At 44.4% G+C, this 16,227-nt stretch overlaps 1 protein-coding gene across 1 annotated transcript in view; it reads right to left on the bottom strand.

The window, feature by feature from the left end:
- slc7a5 (solute carrier family 7 member 5) overlaps positions 1–16,227 on the bottom strand; it is a 45,523-nt gene that overhangs the window by 21,484 nt on the left and 7,812 nt on the right. Inside the window, exon 2 of the mRNA XM_083655014.1 lies at positions 14,419–14,544. Coding sequence (XP_083511140.1) covers positions 14,419–14,544 — 126 coding nt within the window. The remainder of the gene's footprint in view (positions 1–14,418; positions 14,545–16,227) is intronic.

Here is a 16,227-nt window from a genome sequence, read left to right as displayed (position 1 = left end):
CAGAAAACTGTAAACGGTTTTGAAGTCTGTCATTTAATTTGACAGTTATTGAGTGTTAAAGTGTGGACCAGTGACATCACTGGTCCACACTAACTCAAATGAATAACTCATGAACTCAAATCAACTCTCAATAACTGTCAAACTAGATGTTTGACAGTTATTGAGAGTTGATTTGAGTTAATGAGTTATTGGGAAAATGGGCAGAGTGTTCCTTTAAGCCTAGAATGAATAAAAGGCTACTTGCGTCTGGGTAGTGTTGAAGTAAAAGCACTCGTCTACCACCGCGGAGACCCGGGTTCAATTCCCGCCAGCGGGAATTAGGGCTAGGGGTACGTGTCCTGGTCGCTGCACTAGTGCCTCCTCTGGTCGGTCGGGGTGCCTGTTCGGTGGGAGGCGAACTGGGGGGAATGTTGTGATCCTCCCACGTGCTCACTGGTGAAAGTAGATCGGAACGGGGCGGTACGTAGTAGAGGTCGACCGATATGGGTTTTTCAATGGCCGATGCTGATATTTAGAGAGCAGGGTGGCCGATGGCCGATACATAATGCAGATTATTATTATGAACTACATTACTACATACAGTTGTACACTTGCCTAGGGGGCCTATTGTATTTGCTATGTTTGTTTCTTTATTCTTTATTTTTATTATTTATTTTTTTCCTTCCATAAAACGGTGTATATCTCAGAAACCCTAAGGCCCACACTAACCAAATGTTGCACCTAGTCTAGAAAACTCACCCACTACTCAGAACAGAAACAAAAGATTACACCAATCTACCAAATTTTGGCGATATTACCAACACCTCATTTCCTGTTTTTTAACCATTAATGTTTACAGAAGATGATGGTGACTGAGGAAACTTAACGTTAGGCTTATGGGTGCATTCCTAGCTTTCAAAGCTCAATATATACTCTCGCTAACTCTTATACGTTTTACTCTCTGTAATGTTATGATGATGTACTGTGAAACGCTCGGGTTGATAAGAATAATAACATAACGTAGATGCAAACCTACGACTATTTTGGTACGTGCTTGGTACCCTCCCACTCCATAAACATTGTTTATTCTACACACACCAACAATTCAACTTTCCGCACGTTTTCTTGGCATTTTATAATGAATGTTGGCTCAACCAAATTCAATCATTGCAATAAGTATGTGTGTGTTTGTGTGTGTGTGTGTTTGTGTGTTAGCAAACAACATGAATCTTCAGAAACTCTATAAAGTACTTTATAAAACATACTTCTATAAAAGGAAAGACACACACACACACCCACACTCACACCCACACCCACACACACACACACACACACACACACACACACACACACACACACACACACACAATCTTGTGTACAGCACAGAGCTGAGTGAACGGGACAGAACATAAACAATCTGACCCGTCCACTCCTAACACCCGTCTATGAGCAGAGATGTTTGTGTCAGCCAATGGGGTGAGAGACAAGGCTTCAGTACGGCCAATCGTCTGCCATGTGGGTGAGGTAGATGACAGGCCCACGTGGCCCCCGTGTTTGTCTAAATCTAGGTAATCTGGAGCATCACAGGTAAACAGTGATTAGACGCACTGAGCGAGAAAGGTTTCAGTGTCGCCCTATTTCCCTGCTGGTAGAAGAATTGGCAAGGGACTAGAATGACTAATTAGTAGAATGACTCTTCACGCTCCTGCAGCACACCTACACAGGTATTAAACACACTGGGTCTGGATTCAGCTGAGACTGGCTCTATGTGGATTAGGCTTAGCTTTAAGAGTGAATGAAAAGGCTGTTGAAGTCTTTACTTCCACTGATTGAGTTTAGGTTTAATTTAAAGCGAACAGACTTCAGAAAAGCCATTCTATGGATTTAGGCTCAATGACAACAGAAACGGAGTTCTCTATTCTTAGAAAAAAAGGAGGGGGCGGAGTATATGCAAAGTACTCCATTTACAATGGCTGACTCATGGTTGGAACCCTCTCACTTCACAAACATGGAAAGGCTGCAGGGTACGTGTGTGGAAGCTGCAGGGTACATGTGTGGAAGCTGCAGGGTACGTGTGTGGAAGCTGCAGGGTACGGGTGTGGAAGCTGCAGGGTACATGTGTGGAAGCTGCAGGGTACGGGTGTGGAAGCTGCAGGGTACATGTGTGGAAGCTGCAGGGTACGGGTGTGGAAGCTGCAGGGTACGTGTGTGGAAGCTGCAGGGTACGTGTGTGGAAGCTGCAGGGTACGTGTGTGGAAGCTGCAGGGTACGGGTGTGGAAGCTGCAGGGTACGGGTGTGGAAGCTGCAGGGTACGTGTGTGGAAGCTGCAGGGTACGGGTGTGGAAGCTGCAGGGTACGGGTGTGGAAGCTGCAGGGGTTGTTGCAGCATGTAGTAAATAAACCAGTGTGTATGTGTGTGTTTGTGTTGCAGCGTGTAGTAAATAAACCAGTGTGTATGTGTGTTTGTGTTGCAGCGTGTAGTAAATAAACCAGTGTGTATGTGTGTTTGTGTTGCAGCATGTAGTAAATAAACCAGTGTGTATGTGTGTTTGTGTTGCAGCGTGTAGTAAATAAACCAGTGTGTATGTGTGTTTGTGTTGCAGCGTGTAGTAAATAAACCAGTGTGTATGTGTGTTTGTGTTGCAGCGTGTAGTAAATAAACCAGTGTGTATGTGTGTTTGTGTTGCAGCGTGTAGTAAATAAACCAGTGTGTATGTGTGTTTGTGTTGCAGCGTGTAGTAAATAAACCAGTGTGTATGTGTGTTTGTGTTGCAGCGTGTAGTAAATAAACCAGTGTGTATGTGTGTTTGTGTTGCAGCGTGTAGTAAATAAACCAGTGTGTATGTGTGTTTGTGTTGCAGCGTGTAGTAAATAAACCAGTGTGTATGTGTGTTTGTGTTGCAGCGTGTAGTAAATAAACCAGTGTGTATGTGTGTTTGTGTTGCAGCGTGTAGTAAATAAACCAGTGTGTATGTGTGTTTGTGTTGCAGCGTGTAGTAAATAAACCAGTGTGTATGTGTGTGTTTGTGTTGCAGCGTGTAGTAAATCATGAGATCATGTTAGGAGAAGCAGAGAGTGAAAGAGGGAGGGGCAGCCTTAGAGATGGAGTATGACGAGATGAACTGAAGAAAGAAAGGACAGACAGACAGATACATGGAGACAGACCACCTCAGGTGGACACACAGAGCTGAATAAGGGTGACCTGATCTACAAGCGGTCAATCTGTGAGCGCTTTGTCTCAAAGCACGGAGGATTAGTGGAGCTAATCGGATTAGGCTGGTCTCTTAATCTGAGAGACACCAACGGAGCCCCGCGCACCTCATGGCACTGACCAGTGTGGTGTCAGTTTGGCTTATCTCTTCCAGCCACAGGAGTTGATACGATGGAAGCTGCTGCTACAACCCCACATTGTGAGACACATTGTTAGACTGCTTCATCTATCCATATGACATGACTCTCCCTTGCCAGCGTCCAAACACATGCTCACTTCTAAACACGGAATACCAGGGTTCCCACATGAGCTAAAGAAAAAAAAAAGTTAATCCTTCCTGGTTTGTTGATGTTGTTTTGTGCGCTCAGAAAGGTTCTAAAGGGGGTAAACAGGTCTGGTTTCAATTTAACATTGGGCGTGCTGTGGAGAAAAACAGGTGAAAACCATCTAATGCAATAAATGTGTGGAACAGCTTGGAAAATACATTCTTGTATATTCCTATAAAGTGACCTGTTTGTAAACCATTCCCTGAATTCCCCAGAGAACTGATAAATTTCCCAGACTGGAATACACACACACACACACACACACACACACACACACACACACACACACACACACAAACACACACCACTGTTACCCTGTAATACATCTGTCTGTCCCTATATTTTTAATCTGTCTCTCATTGTCTCTCTCTCTCTCTCTCTCTCTCACGTTTTATAGTGTCATGTGATGTAACTCAGGCCTACTGGTTATTCGAGAGCACATAAACACCAAACGCAAATCAGATTGCTGGGACCAATGGGATTGCAGGGATGACGGGGGTATGGCCACTCAGATCCCATGGCCCCAATGTTTGATATAATCTCTAGATAATGTGAAGTATCACAGATCAACTGTTATTAGATTCACTTTATATCAAGCCCAGTCTAAGACTAGATCAAAGATGCTACTGAAAGAAGAGTTAAATAAGAGTTATGTTGCCCACTTTGACAGCCGGGATCGAACCACCGGCCTTCTGATTAGTGGACGACCTGCTCTACCTCCTGTATTTTATGCACACCTGGGGTAAAAAGAAAGAGAGAAAGAAAGAAAGAAAGAAAGAAAGAAAGAAAGAAAGAAAGAAAGGGCTGATGTAGTGAGCAAAGATGGATGATTTAATATTCCATAGCTCTGACCTAACCAAATCTATCATCACTATTAATTGTGAACACAAACAACATATATATATGATATAATATATGATTGTTTTAGTAAAGTGTATCACTCAATAGTCAATACAAAAAATAAAGGCTTTTATAGAATCAAAAGCCTATAGCTGCTTAGTCTGCAGATAAAACACAAAAGGCATAGTCATTTAGACTCTTATTGGCATGTTACTGGCAACATGGTCTGAATTTTGCATTGGGGCCAGTTCTATTGAAGTGATGGGGCAGGCATGGAAAGCCTCACTATAAGCCATCATATCTGTGTCGTTTCACTTTTGACTGAAAAATGCTCCCTCTAGATTAAAGAAAAGACACTGGTTGGTGTTTTTATGTAGTGAACGTGACAACAATGCTCCGCTTCCAATGCAAAACAAAGTAAAGTTGGCGCCGTATTATCTGGGGCTATTGATCGGCTAAAATGTCATTATTGGAATAATAAATAATAACGCAAAACGGCCGATATCCCTAGAATATTAGTAGATATTACTATACTATCTAAGAGATATCCTTGGCATTGTAAAAAAAAAGGACACGCCCAAGATTTTTTTCTATATTTTATTGGTCAATTTTTCTATCTATATATATATATATATATATACATATATCGATCGTTAATTTTCCTGAATTTCGATTATGGACATTTATTCAAATGCCCAGCCAGGGCACTGGGGTTACACCCCTATATAGCTACAGTAGTTAAAGTTCTGAAACTATAAATGGGCAGAATGAGGGTGGGAAAAACATCATGTTTTGCATCATGTATTAACCCTGGTCCATTGCATGGGCAAAAACTAAGACATCTAATAACTGCATTTAAAACATCGTTACCTTTGAAAGCCATACTAAAGTCAATCAATCAATACATGTAGATGATTTATTTGCAGCCTTGGTCAGACTTGTTCCACAGACACCCTGTAGTACAGGGCCTGTAAAATGCAGGGCTCGACGTTAACTTTTAAAAGTGGTTGCCGGAGGGGCAACCTGGCAAGAGCTTTTGGTTGCCCGAATAAAAATATGGTTGCCCAATTTTAGTCGCTTTATATTTTGAGTAATTAAGATACTATGCAGTCATAAGCCGGCTTAATAATGACGATGTGACAGAAAAGTAAGTATAATAATCTATAGTATAGTATAATAGGCCTATTCAGTGTGCGCACCGGGTGTAGTAGTAGTAATAATGATAATAATAATAATAATAAATTTGTGTCATTTCGTTTTCTAAACAAATCTTATTTTTTGTTTTTATAATGCATTTGCACTGAAAGGATTTAACTAATATTTGTGAACTTTCATTTTCATATATTTTTCAACAGTTATTGTTCATATTGTGCTTAATTTATTAATTAAAAGCGTTATTGATAATTAAGTAGCCTACCCTCCTCCAGGCCCGGCTCCAGACCCAAGTTACAGACGGGGCCTGCCCCTAGCTTGGGGGGGCCAAGCTACCCAAGGGGGGTCCGGGGGGATTCTCCCCCGGAAGAAGATTTTGTACATTTTAAAGTAAAATTCGTCAACCTGGTGCATTTGAGAGCAAAATGAAGAGGCTAAATCTGTGAAGAACTACACACATCTCTAATGTGTTGTGACTTTACAAATAATTAGGCCTAAACAATTAATATTAAGTGTATTTACACATTGTGCACAAATTGCATTCATTGTGACAAATTTACAATAGTTAATATCCAGCCAGAATCATTGCAAATGGATGTTCAAAGTAACAGTTAGCAATAGCATTGAGTTAATCAATGCCTAATGACAGCCAGATTCCATGTTAAACTTTAAAACAGAAAAACGTTTTTAGCAACAAAAAAAAAAAAAAAAAAAAAAAAAATTGAATGGGGGGGCCAGTTTGTTAAATGGGGGGGCCCGGCCCGGTCAGGCCCTGCCCGGTCAGGCCCGGCCCGGTCAGGCCCGCCCCTAACGCCGGGCCTGCCCTCCTCATGTTCATTCAGGGATACTTTGATGACAGTGGTTTGGGGCCCCCACTCTGATGTTGCATAGGGCCCCAAAAGGCCCAGAAGCGGCCCTGCAATCCCTCTCTCTCTCACCCCGTATGAGAGGCTGACAGGCCAGGGATGCAAATCATTTCTCAGCACATATACGCGGTGGTAAAACGTTTTTGAAGGATGTCCTGGTCGAGGTGTATGTTGTAGGCTTGTTGTAGGCTACATGCTTTGCAGTATAGCGTTATGCTGGAATTATGCTTGAAGTTTGGGCTGTCGCACGGAAATGAGAGACACTGAATCTTGACGAGGAAACGTGTGGAGCGTTTATACACTGTGTGTGGGTTTCTGCTCGCGGAAGTGAGCTGGAGTCTTGAAAACTCCACTTTGTCCGCCCAGCCGCGTCCACGTAGTTACACAATTCGGGGTGTGCACAGCCAGGCGAAAACCGTCTGCACAGCAGCCTTGTGGAGGGGCGCGTCTGCTGATTTAACTAACTTTTCCGTGTGGACACTCGCCGATGCGGGAAGCATATGAGACCTAAGCGCTTGTTGTAGGCTACATGCTTTGCAGTATAGCATTCGTTTTCCGTCCCGTTCAAAGACGCATGGGTATTTCACCTCAATGACAATTTCCTCGTCCTTTGTTTCTGTGCGGGGCTGCGGGCGGACGAGGTTCTTCTTGCTTCTTGCAGCCGCTGTGATTGTGTGCGAGCAGCCCCACCTGTCCCAGTCAGTACTCGTTAAACATACCGCACGTGCAGCATGCATCACGTAGGTTCCGACTGGTAATTAGTAACATCGTTTCGATTGTAACAGCAATAAAATGTCACATATATGTCACTCACAACAAGTATTAAAACATTTATTTGGTGTATATTTTGCTGTTTGCTGCTGTACATATTTTGTTGCATGTTAAATCGTGGTTGCCCCTGGGGCAACCAAAGACCGAGAAATGGTTGCCCCATGTTTTTTTTGGTTGCCCGGGGCAACCGGGCAGCCGTTAATGTCGAGCCCTGAAATGTGAACATCAAGACCTTGGTGTTGCAGTTCAAGTTAGACGGTAACTGAGAACTGGACTGTTGAATTTCGAAGCCAAACTTCAGAGTCAATGCCAGGGTCAAGGTGGGGTGAGAGGTCAAACGGTGACTCGGGGTCGTAGGTGAGGTCGGTGCTCCAGACAGAGGAATCACACACTATAAGGGGGAAGCAGATGAGCTACGTGCCTACATCGTGTCTACATCGTGTCTACATCGTGCCTACATCGTGTCTACATCGTGTCTACATCGTGCCTACATCGTGCCTACATCGTGTCTACATCGTGTCTACATCGTGTCTACATCGTGCCTACATCGTGTCTACATCGTGTCTACATCGTGTCTACATCGTGCCTACATCGTGTCTACATCGTGCCTACATCGTGCCTACATCGTGTCTACATCGTGTCTACATCGTGCCTACATCGTGCCTACATCGTGCCTACATCGTGTCTACATCGTGCCTACATCGTGTCTACATCGTGTCTACATCGTGTCTACATCGTGCCTACATCGTGCCTACATCGTGTCTACATCGTGCCTACATCGTGTCTACATCGTGTCTACATCGTGTCTACATCGTGCCTACATCGTGCCTACATAGTGCCTACATAGTGCCTACATCGTGCCTACATCGTGTCTACATCGTGTCTACATCGTGCCTACATCGTTCCTACATTGTGTCTACATCGTGCCTACATCGTGCCTACATCGTGCCTACATCGTTCCTACATTGTGTCTACATCGTGTCTACATCGTGCCTACATCGTGCCTACATCGTGTCTACATAGTGTCTACATCGTGCCTACATCGTGCCTACATCGTGTCTACATCGTGTCTACATCGTGTCTACATTGTGTCTACATCGTGCCTACATCGTGCCTACATCGTGTCTACATCGTGTCTACATCGTGCCTACATTGTGTCTACATCGTGTCTACATCGTGCCTACGTCGTGTCTACATCGTGTCTACGTTGTGTCTACATCGTGCCTACGTCGTGCCTACATCGTGTCTACATCTTGCCTACATTGTGTCTACATCGTGTCTACATTGTGTCTACATCGTGCCTACATCGTGTCTACATTGTGTCTACATCGTGCCTACATCGTGCCTACATCGTGTCTACATCGTGTCTACATCTTGCCTACATTGTGTCTACATCGTGTCTACATTGTGTCTACATCGTGCCTACATCGTGTCTACGTTGTGTCTACATCGTGCCTACATCGTGCCTACATCGTGTCTACATCGTGTCTACATTGTGTCTACATCGTGCCTACATCGTGCCTACATCGTGTCTACATCGTGTCTACATCGTGCCTACATTGTGTCTACATCGTGTCTACATCGTGTCTACATCGTGCCTACATTGTGTCTACATTGTGCCTACATCGTGTCTACATCGTGTCTACATCGTGTCTACATCGTGCCTACATCGTGTCTACATCGTGTCTACATCGTGTCTACATCTTGCCTACATTGTGTCTACATCGTGTCTACATTGTGTCTACATCGTGCCTACATCGTGCCTACATCGTGTCTACATCGTGTCTACATTGTGCCTACATCGTGCCTACATCGTGTCTACATCGTGTCTACATCGTGTCTACATCGTGCCTACATCGTGTCTACATCGTGTCTACATCGTGTCTACATCTTGCCTACATTGTGTCTACATCGTGTCTACATTGTGTCTACATCGTGCCTACATCGTGCCTACATCGTGTCTACATCGTGTCTACATCGTGTCTACATTGTGTCTACATCGTGCCTACATCGTGCCTACATCGTGTCTACATCGTGTCTACATCGTGCCTACATCGTGCCTACATCGTGTCTACATCGTGTCTACATCGTGCCTACATTGTGTCTACATTGTGCCTACATCGTGTCTACATCGTGTCTACATCGTGCCTACATCGTGTCTACATCGTGTCTACATCGTGTCTACATCGTGCCTACATCGTGCCTACATCGTGTCTACATCGTGTCTACATCGTGTCTACATCGTGCCTACATCGTGTCTACATCGTGTCTACATCGTGTCTACATCTTGCCTACATTGTGTCTACATCGTGTCTACATTGTGTCTACATCGTGCCTACATCGTGCCTACATCGTGTCTACATCGTGTCTACATCGTGTCTACATTGTGTCTACATCGTGCCTACATCGTGCCTACATCGTGTCTACATCGTGTCTACATCGTGCCTACATCGTGCCTACATCGTGTCTACATCGTGTCTACATCGTGCCTACATCGTGTCTACATCGTGCCTACATCGTGCCTACATCGTGTCTACATCGTGTCTACATCGTGTCTACATCGTGCCTACATCGTGTCTACATTGTGCCTACATCGTGCCTACATCGTGTCTACATCGTGTCTACATCGTGTCTACATCGTGTCTACATCGTGTCTACATCGTGTCTACATCGTGTCTACATCGTGCCTACATCGTGTCTACATCGTGTCTACATCGTGCCTACATCGTGTCTACATCGTGTCTACATTGTGCCTACATCGTGTCTACATCGTGTCTACATCGTGTCTACATCGTGCCTACATCGTGTCTACATCGTGTCTACATCGTGTCTACATCGTGTCTACATTGTGCCTACATCGTGCCTACATTGTGTCTACATTGTGCCTACATCGTGTCTACATCGTGTCTACATCGTGTCTACATCGTGCCTACATCGTGTCTACATCGTGTCTACATTGTGCCTACATCGTGTCTACATCGTGCCTACATCGTGCCTCAGACACACTTTGTGTGTCTCCATGCTCCTGGATTGGCTCAGTCCTCCACTATAATATGCAAATGAGCCTAGATGATATATAGGTTAAACTTGAGTCAGTGTCTCGTAGGTCCATTTCTATTCAACACACATAGTTGCCGCAGAGTAAGGTGACTTTCTGCAGATTTATCCAATGATATCTGTTCTCCCTTTCTCAACAACTTCCTCTCTGTCACTTCCTCCCTCTCTCCCTCCCTCTGAAGAGTACAGCAACAGACAGCCTCGCTGCAGACAGGAAGCCAACCAGCCATAGGAACACAGCAGGCCAATTGGCAACACACACACACACACACACACACACACACACACACACACACACACACACACACACACACACACACACACACACACACACACACACACACACACACACACACACACACACACACACACACACACACACACACACACACTGGAGGCAGCAGGAGGGATATAAGCCTCTGTTACCTGGTTAAAGTCGTTTTCGCCCCCTTGTGTCTTCAGAAAGGAAGTGGAAAAGCATTCTGTCACCTTCAATATGAGATGAAGGTTATGAGCATTAGTTTGATTTAATATGAGATGAAGGTTATGAGCATTAGTTTGATTGCGATGACATGAACCCAACAGACCCAGAAGTCTGGCAGACCTCTCAGCAAGTGAGCGGCAGTCAAAACCACAGTCCGCCTCTAGGGGGCATAATTCAATTCACTCAGTTCAACTCACCTCCTGTCTCTGTTTGCTGCCATTCCAATACACTGCCTTCGCCCAGTAAACCCTCAATAGACTGCTGGGTTAGGGTGAATGGTGCACGAGGACAAACGTATGTGTGCGTGTGTTTATTGAGGTGGGCTGAGTGAGTGAGTGAGTGAGTGAGTGAGTGAGTGAGTGAGTGAGTGAGTGAGTGAGTGAGTGAGTGAGTGAGTGGGTGAGTGAGTGAGTGAGTGAGCTGGGTGGGTGAGTGAGTGAGTGAGTGAGTGTGTGAGTGAGTGAGTGAGTGTGTGAGTGAGTGAGTGAGTGAGTGAGTGAGTGAGTCAGATCTCTTGCAGCTAATGAGCAGAGTCTCAATCAAAAAGTTAGGTTCTCATCCTGAGGCTTGTTTGGTTTCTCTGTATCTGGCTGCACTTCACAACATCCTGTGGCTTTAATGAACGTCAAGCTGGCCTCCAGGGGGCTAAATACCAACTAGGCTAATCCACTCCCACAGAATCCACTCAATTATCTGGTGGAATAAAACAACATGGTCTCGCTGGAGATTAGCTTGATCCTGGATGGACTTATGCTGCAGGATTTTGATCAGAAAGAAAGAAAAAACGGATTGATGCCCGAGGAGTTCAGGCTGTCAACATCTCCAGGATTTCACCAAGCGATGTCTTGGATGGCAGGAGAGTTGTTTCTTCAATTCAACAAAGATGTAAGTCTTTCATGCTGGACGAGTGGTTATGTGGCGTTTGCATAAAGGTCATCATTGTCATTAGGGGTGCACCGATCACGTTTTTTTGCCACCGATCACCGATTGCCGATCGCCTATGGGAAATATCTGCCCAACCGATCATCGACCGATCAACGATTACCGATCACCGATCACCGATATATAAACTCCTCAAAGAAAGTTTGGAAACGTTATTTTAGGTCGATTATTTCTCCCCTTTAATAATACCAATTGGCATTGTATTTTATATCATTGGAAAGCCTGATTAGTGATAGGGCTTTTTTTTATAAAAAAAAAATAAAAAAAATTGCCGATCGCCGATCGCATATTTGAGGTCAATATCGGCCGATACAGATTGCTTGCCGATCGATCGGTGCACCCCTAATTGTCATGGTTCAAAATGGAACATGCAAGGTGCTGCGGCATCATAGAAACACACACAAACAAATGAGACAAGCTCATAAACACTCTCTTTCTGTAATGTCACAATAGATCGTTTGAATCAAATCATTTCATCATTTCTAAGAACGAGTTATGATGATGCTTTTCTTACAGCAATGTGGCCAGACCAGAGTCAGAGATAATAAGAGTTGTGTCATCTCTATTGAGTAGGGATGTCACAATATATCGTCCCACGATATATATCGCGATATCAAAACGTGACAATATGTATCGTTGAGATGAAATGTCATATCGGGAGAAAAAGAAGCTGAACATGGTGGCACTGATCTGTATCTGATTGCATGCTCGCTCTCCTTTTCATTGCTTTGTTTGAACAGACGAGGGACGTTACAGACACGGAGGACGAAAATGGTGAAATTACTCAAATTAGCGTGGAGGATGCCATTGCCCCCTCAACTTACAAATCGATCGCAAAAAAATATTGTTAAAATATCGTATCGTATCGTTATCGTGAACCCAATATCGTGTATCGTATCGTATCGTGAACTGAGTGTATCGTGACACCCCTACCATTGAGTCCAATGGAGCTTTTTTTTTTTTTACCTCTCAATAGTTCCCGGAAGTAAGGTTACGCAGCGCTGTAGAGTTGCAGCAGAACGGAGCGTTTGTGATGTACTTTGAAATGGTAAGCCATTTAAAGAATAACATTGTATATTATCAGCATTATTATAGCATTTTTTATGGATTCAAATGGCCCACTACATACTTCCTGGAACTATCCTTGAAGGTCCACTATAGGATGATGCTAGAATGGAGCCTATGGAATGGAGTCACGTGACGATCGAGCATTTTGGACTTCCGGTGGCGGCAACACTCGTCGATTGCTCTGGGCCAGACTAAGCGTTCCCCTTTCAAGTCACGTGACTTGACTTTCAAGTCACGTGACTTGTCCCCTTTCAAGTCACGTGACTTGTCATGTACGAATGACAAAACGTGTGTGATGAGTGTGTGTTAATGCATGTGTGCATGTGTGTCTTGCTTGTGTATGTGTGTGTCTTGCTTGTGTATGTGTGTGTGTCTTGCTTGTGTATGTGTGTGTGTTGCTTGTATGCATGTGTGTCTTGCTTGTGTGCTTGTGTGTCTTGCTTGTGTATGTGTGTGTGTTGCTTGTGTGTATGTGTTGCTTGTGTGCTTGTGTGTCTTGCTTGTGTATGTGTGTGTGTTGCTTGTGTGTATGTGTGTGTGTTGCTTGTGTGCTTGTGTGTCTTGCTTGTGTATGTTGCTTGTGTGTCTTGCTTGTGTATGTTGCTTGTGTGTCTTGCTTGTGTCTGTACAGCGAAATGGTCTCACACTGCTGCTGGTACATGACAATGACAAATGACAAAGGCAAACCTTGCCTATAGCATTATCCCTAAGTGTGTGCTCTTGTGTGCGCACGTCTGTCAGAAGCATACAAGCTCTGTTCGGGGGGGAGGGGAACAGGGGGGAATTTTTATTCGTAATAATCAATTAAGATTCATATGCAGTTTTAATATTGGCATAGTAAGCAAACTTTGTATGCATACAGTGCAACTGTAAATGGTGCATGCTTTGTAATTATTTCTTTTTGATCTTGTATAACTGTGTAACTCAGTGATTCAAGATGATTCATATGATGTGTTATTGGCTGTATTTATTAGGGGTGCTCCAAAAAATCGATTCTGAAAGGATCGCGATTCTTAATGCCACGATTCCTGGATCAATTCCAAACTCCCAAGAATCGATTCTTCTTTGTATTGTACTTTTTTTTTTTTTTTTTTACAGTGCACCTGAACGCAACATGCAAGATACCGGCTGAATAAGTGTCCAAATGTTCATGTCATTTGTGTACTGTACTGCCACGGTGCCACCACCTCTACAGATGGGGGATCTGTACCCTATAAATCCATCTTATCTGAAGAACATAAGGGGGGAATTCCCCCCTAGTTTGCAAAATGAATTTAGGCCCTGACTGTAATACTTCAGAAGTTGAATTTGAAGTTCAGCATTAATTTGTCATTTTTTGTCTTAGATTTACCTTTGTGTGTTATTGCAATATAAAACTACATAATTGAGAATTGATTCTAGATTCTGGAATCGAGAATTCTGGAATCGGATCGTGACCCCAGGAATCGGAATCGGATCGGATCGTGGCTTAGCCGGATCGGAGCACCCCTAGTATTTATTGTGTGTTGATGTGTAAATCCTATAGGACGGTGTGAGTGTGACTGTCACTGTCTGTATTCAGTGACAGCACAATGTGCCTCAAGGCCTTCCTGCGTGGCCCACTACAGTGCTGGCACTAAAAGAAACCTGCTCCATGTATGCCTTTACGTACATGTGCAGGTGTGTGTGTGTGTGTGTGTGTGTGTGTGTGTGTGTGTGTGTGTGTGTGTGTGTGTGTGTACCTTTGCCGATCTCGATGAAGCCGATGATGATGATAAGTCCGAGCGCCAGGAGCTTCGCCGCAGCGAAGAAGTCCTGCACCCTGGTAGCTGCCTTCACACTGTAGCAGTTCACAAAGGTCAGCAAGACTGCAGAGAGAGAGAGAGAGAGAGAGAGAGAGAGAGAGAGAGAGAGAGAGAGAGAGAGAGAGAGAGAGAGAGAGAGAGAGAGAGAGAGAGAGAGCGAGAGAGGTTGTGCTGTTGAGTGGTGACATTCAAAAGGTTTATCTCGAGATCGACTTCAAACTTGGAGAGTGGGTTGCTGGGAACCCGACAGAGTGCAGTGCCAAATGTAGTGCAATTTGGTATAGCGCCACCTACTGGCAACACAAAAAGCGGTTTATGTCGAGAACCGTTCATCCGATCGACCTCAAACTTGGGGGGGTGTGCTGCTGGGAACATGAGAAATTGCAGTCTTGAATTTTGTGCAATTCAACCAATAAGATCACGGCTTTCAGGTATCTCCTGGACTGTGCGTCCAATCGACTTTGAACTGGGGAGTGGGCACTGCACTATCTATCTATACAATCATTCCAGGACTGTCTGTACGTACAGTATTTTTCTCCTTCACGTATCTCGAGAACGTTTGTCGGGTGGACTTCAAACTTGGGGAGTGCGCTTTAGGGGGACCTGACAGAGTGCAGTGTGTGTGTGTGCGGCGCGGGGGGGAAGCGCCCACGGGGTGGTGCATGGGGGAACGGGCACTGCACTAGTGTCGTAGAAATGGTCTTAAACTGTCTATATTACCGGAACACTCGGCCACCAGGAAAAGGTTTCACAGCTTGTTACTGCATGAAAAAAGCTGATATTTTGTCTACTGTTCCCTGGGCTAGGGATGCACCGATATGTATGAATTTTGGCCGATGCCGATAACCGATATGGACATTGCTGTTATGGCCGATAACCGATATTTACCGATGTCGATATGATCTGTATAAAACCACATTTTTATGATCATCACATTTTGTACATACTGAAAAACACATGTTAACACATTAAGTGCCATAGACGACCTAACTCGTCTTACATAATCCAGCGCTTAAGTGCCAAGGACGGACTAACTCGTCTTACATAAAGATTTTTTTTTTTTGACGGTGGTACATCAATCAACAACTTTTACATCTTCGAGATCACTATTGGAGCAAGATAATGTGTATAATCTATTTTACCGACCACTAAGTGGCGACAGTGCTCCCCCAGACGACCGAAATCAAAGAAAAAACTGCCGCGGGACCAAGCCGTTCAAGGAAATGCCGTGGCGATTTTACAGTAATCCATTCAAGACTTGTCTTGCCTGAGAGCGGCCGCGCACCGGCAGCAGCACACAGAGAGCGGAGAGCGATTTGCAAAATAGATCATAGGTGAAACACACTTTGAAACACCTCAGAAAGGCCAGAATCAACATCTGCCCATCGCCCACGCATTCCCCGGCCCATCTTGACTCGCACAAGGAGCGTCCGCACGCAGGCAAGCAGGCAGGCAGGCAGGCACACAGGCAGGCAGCAGCAAAAGCGCTTCTGACACGCCCGCTGTACAGCCAGGAGGAAGGAGGAGAAGACACACGGAGGGAGGAGTTTGAATGAGAGGGGTGTTTCCTGTTGTTATGGAGGAAATTACTGTTCAAAACTATTGTTTAGAATGTCTGACGGTCTTACTGATGCCAAAAATGAATGGTTAAAGTGACTGTTTCACAAAAAGCCATTTATCTCTGAATAAATTTCCAGACGCTGAAACCATGCTGTACTCAACGGCTAATATCTACATAACTACTAA

Source organism: Poromitra crassiceps, assembly GCF_964638095.1.
Source record: "Poromitra crassiceps genome assembly, chromosome: 18".
NCBI classification, from domain to species: domain Eukaryota; kingdom Metazoa; phylum Chordata; class Actinopteri; order Beryciformes; family Melamphaidae; genus Poromitra; species Poromitra crassiceps.
The sequence above is the reverse complement of the archived record's forward strand: the minus strand, read 5'-3'. Positions and strand labels throughout refer to the sequence as shown.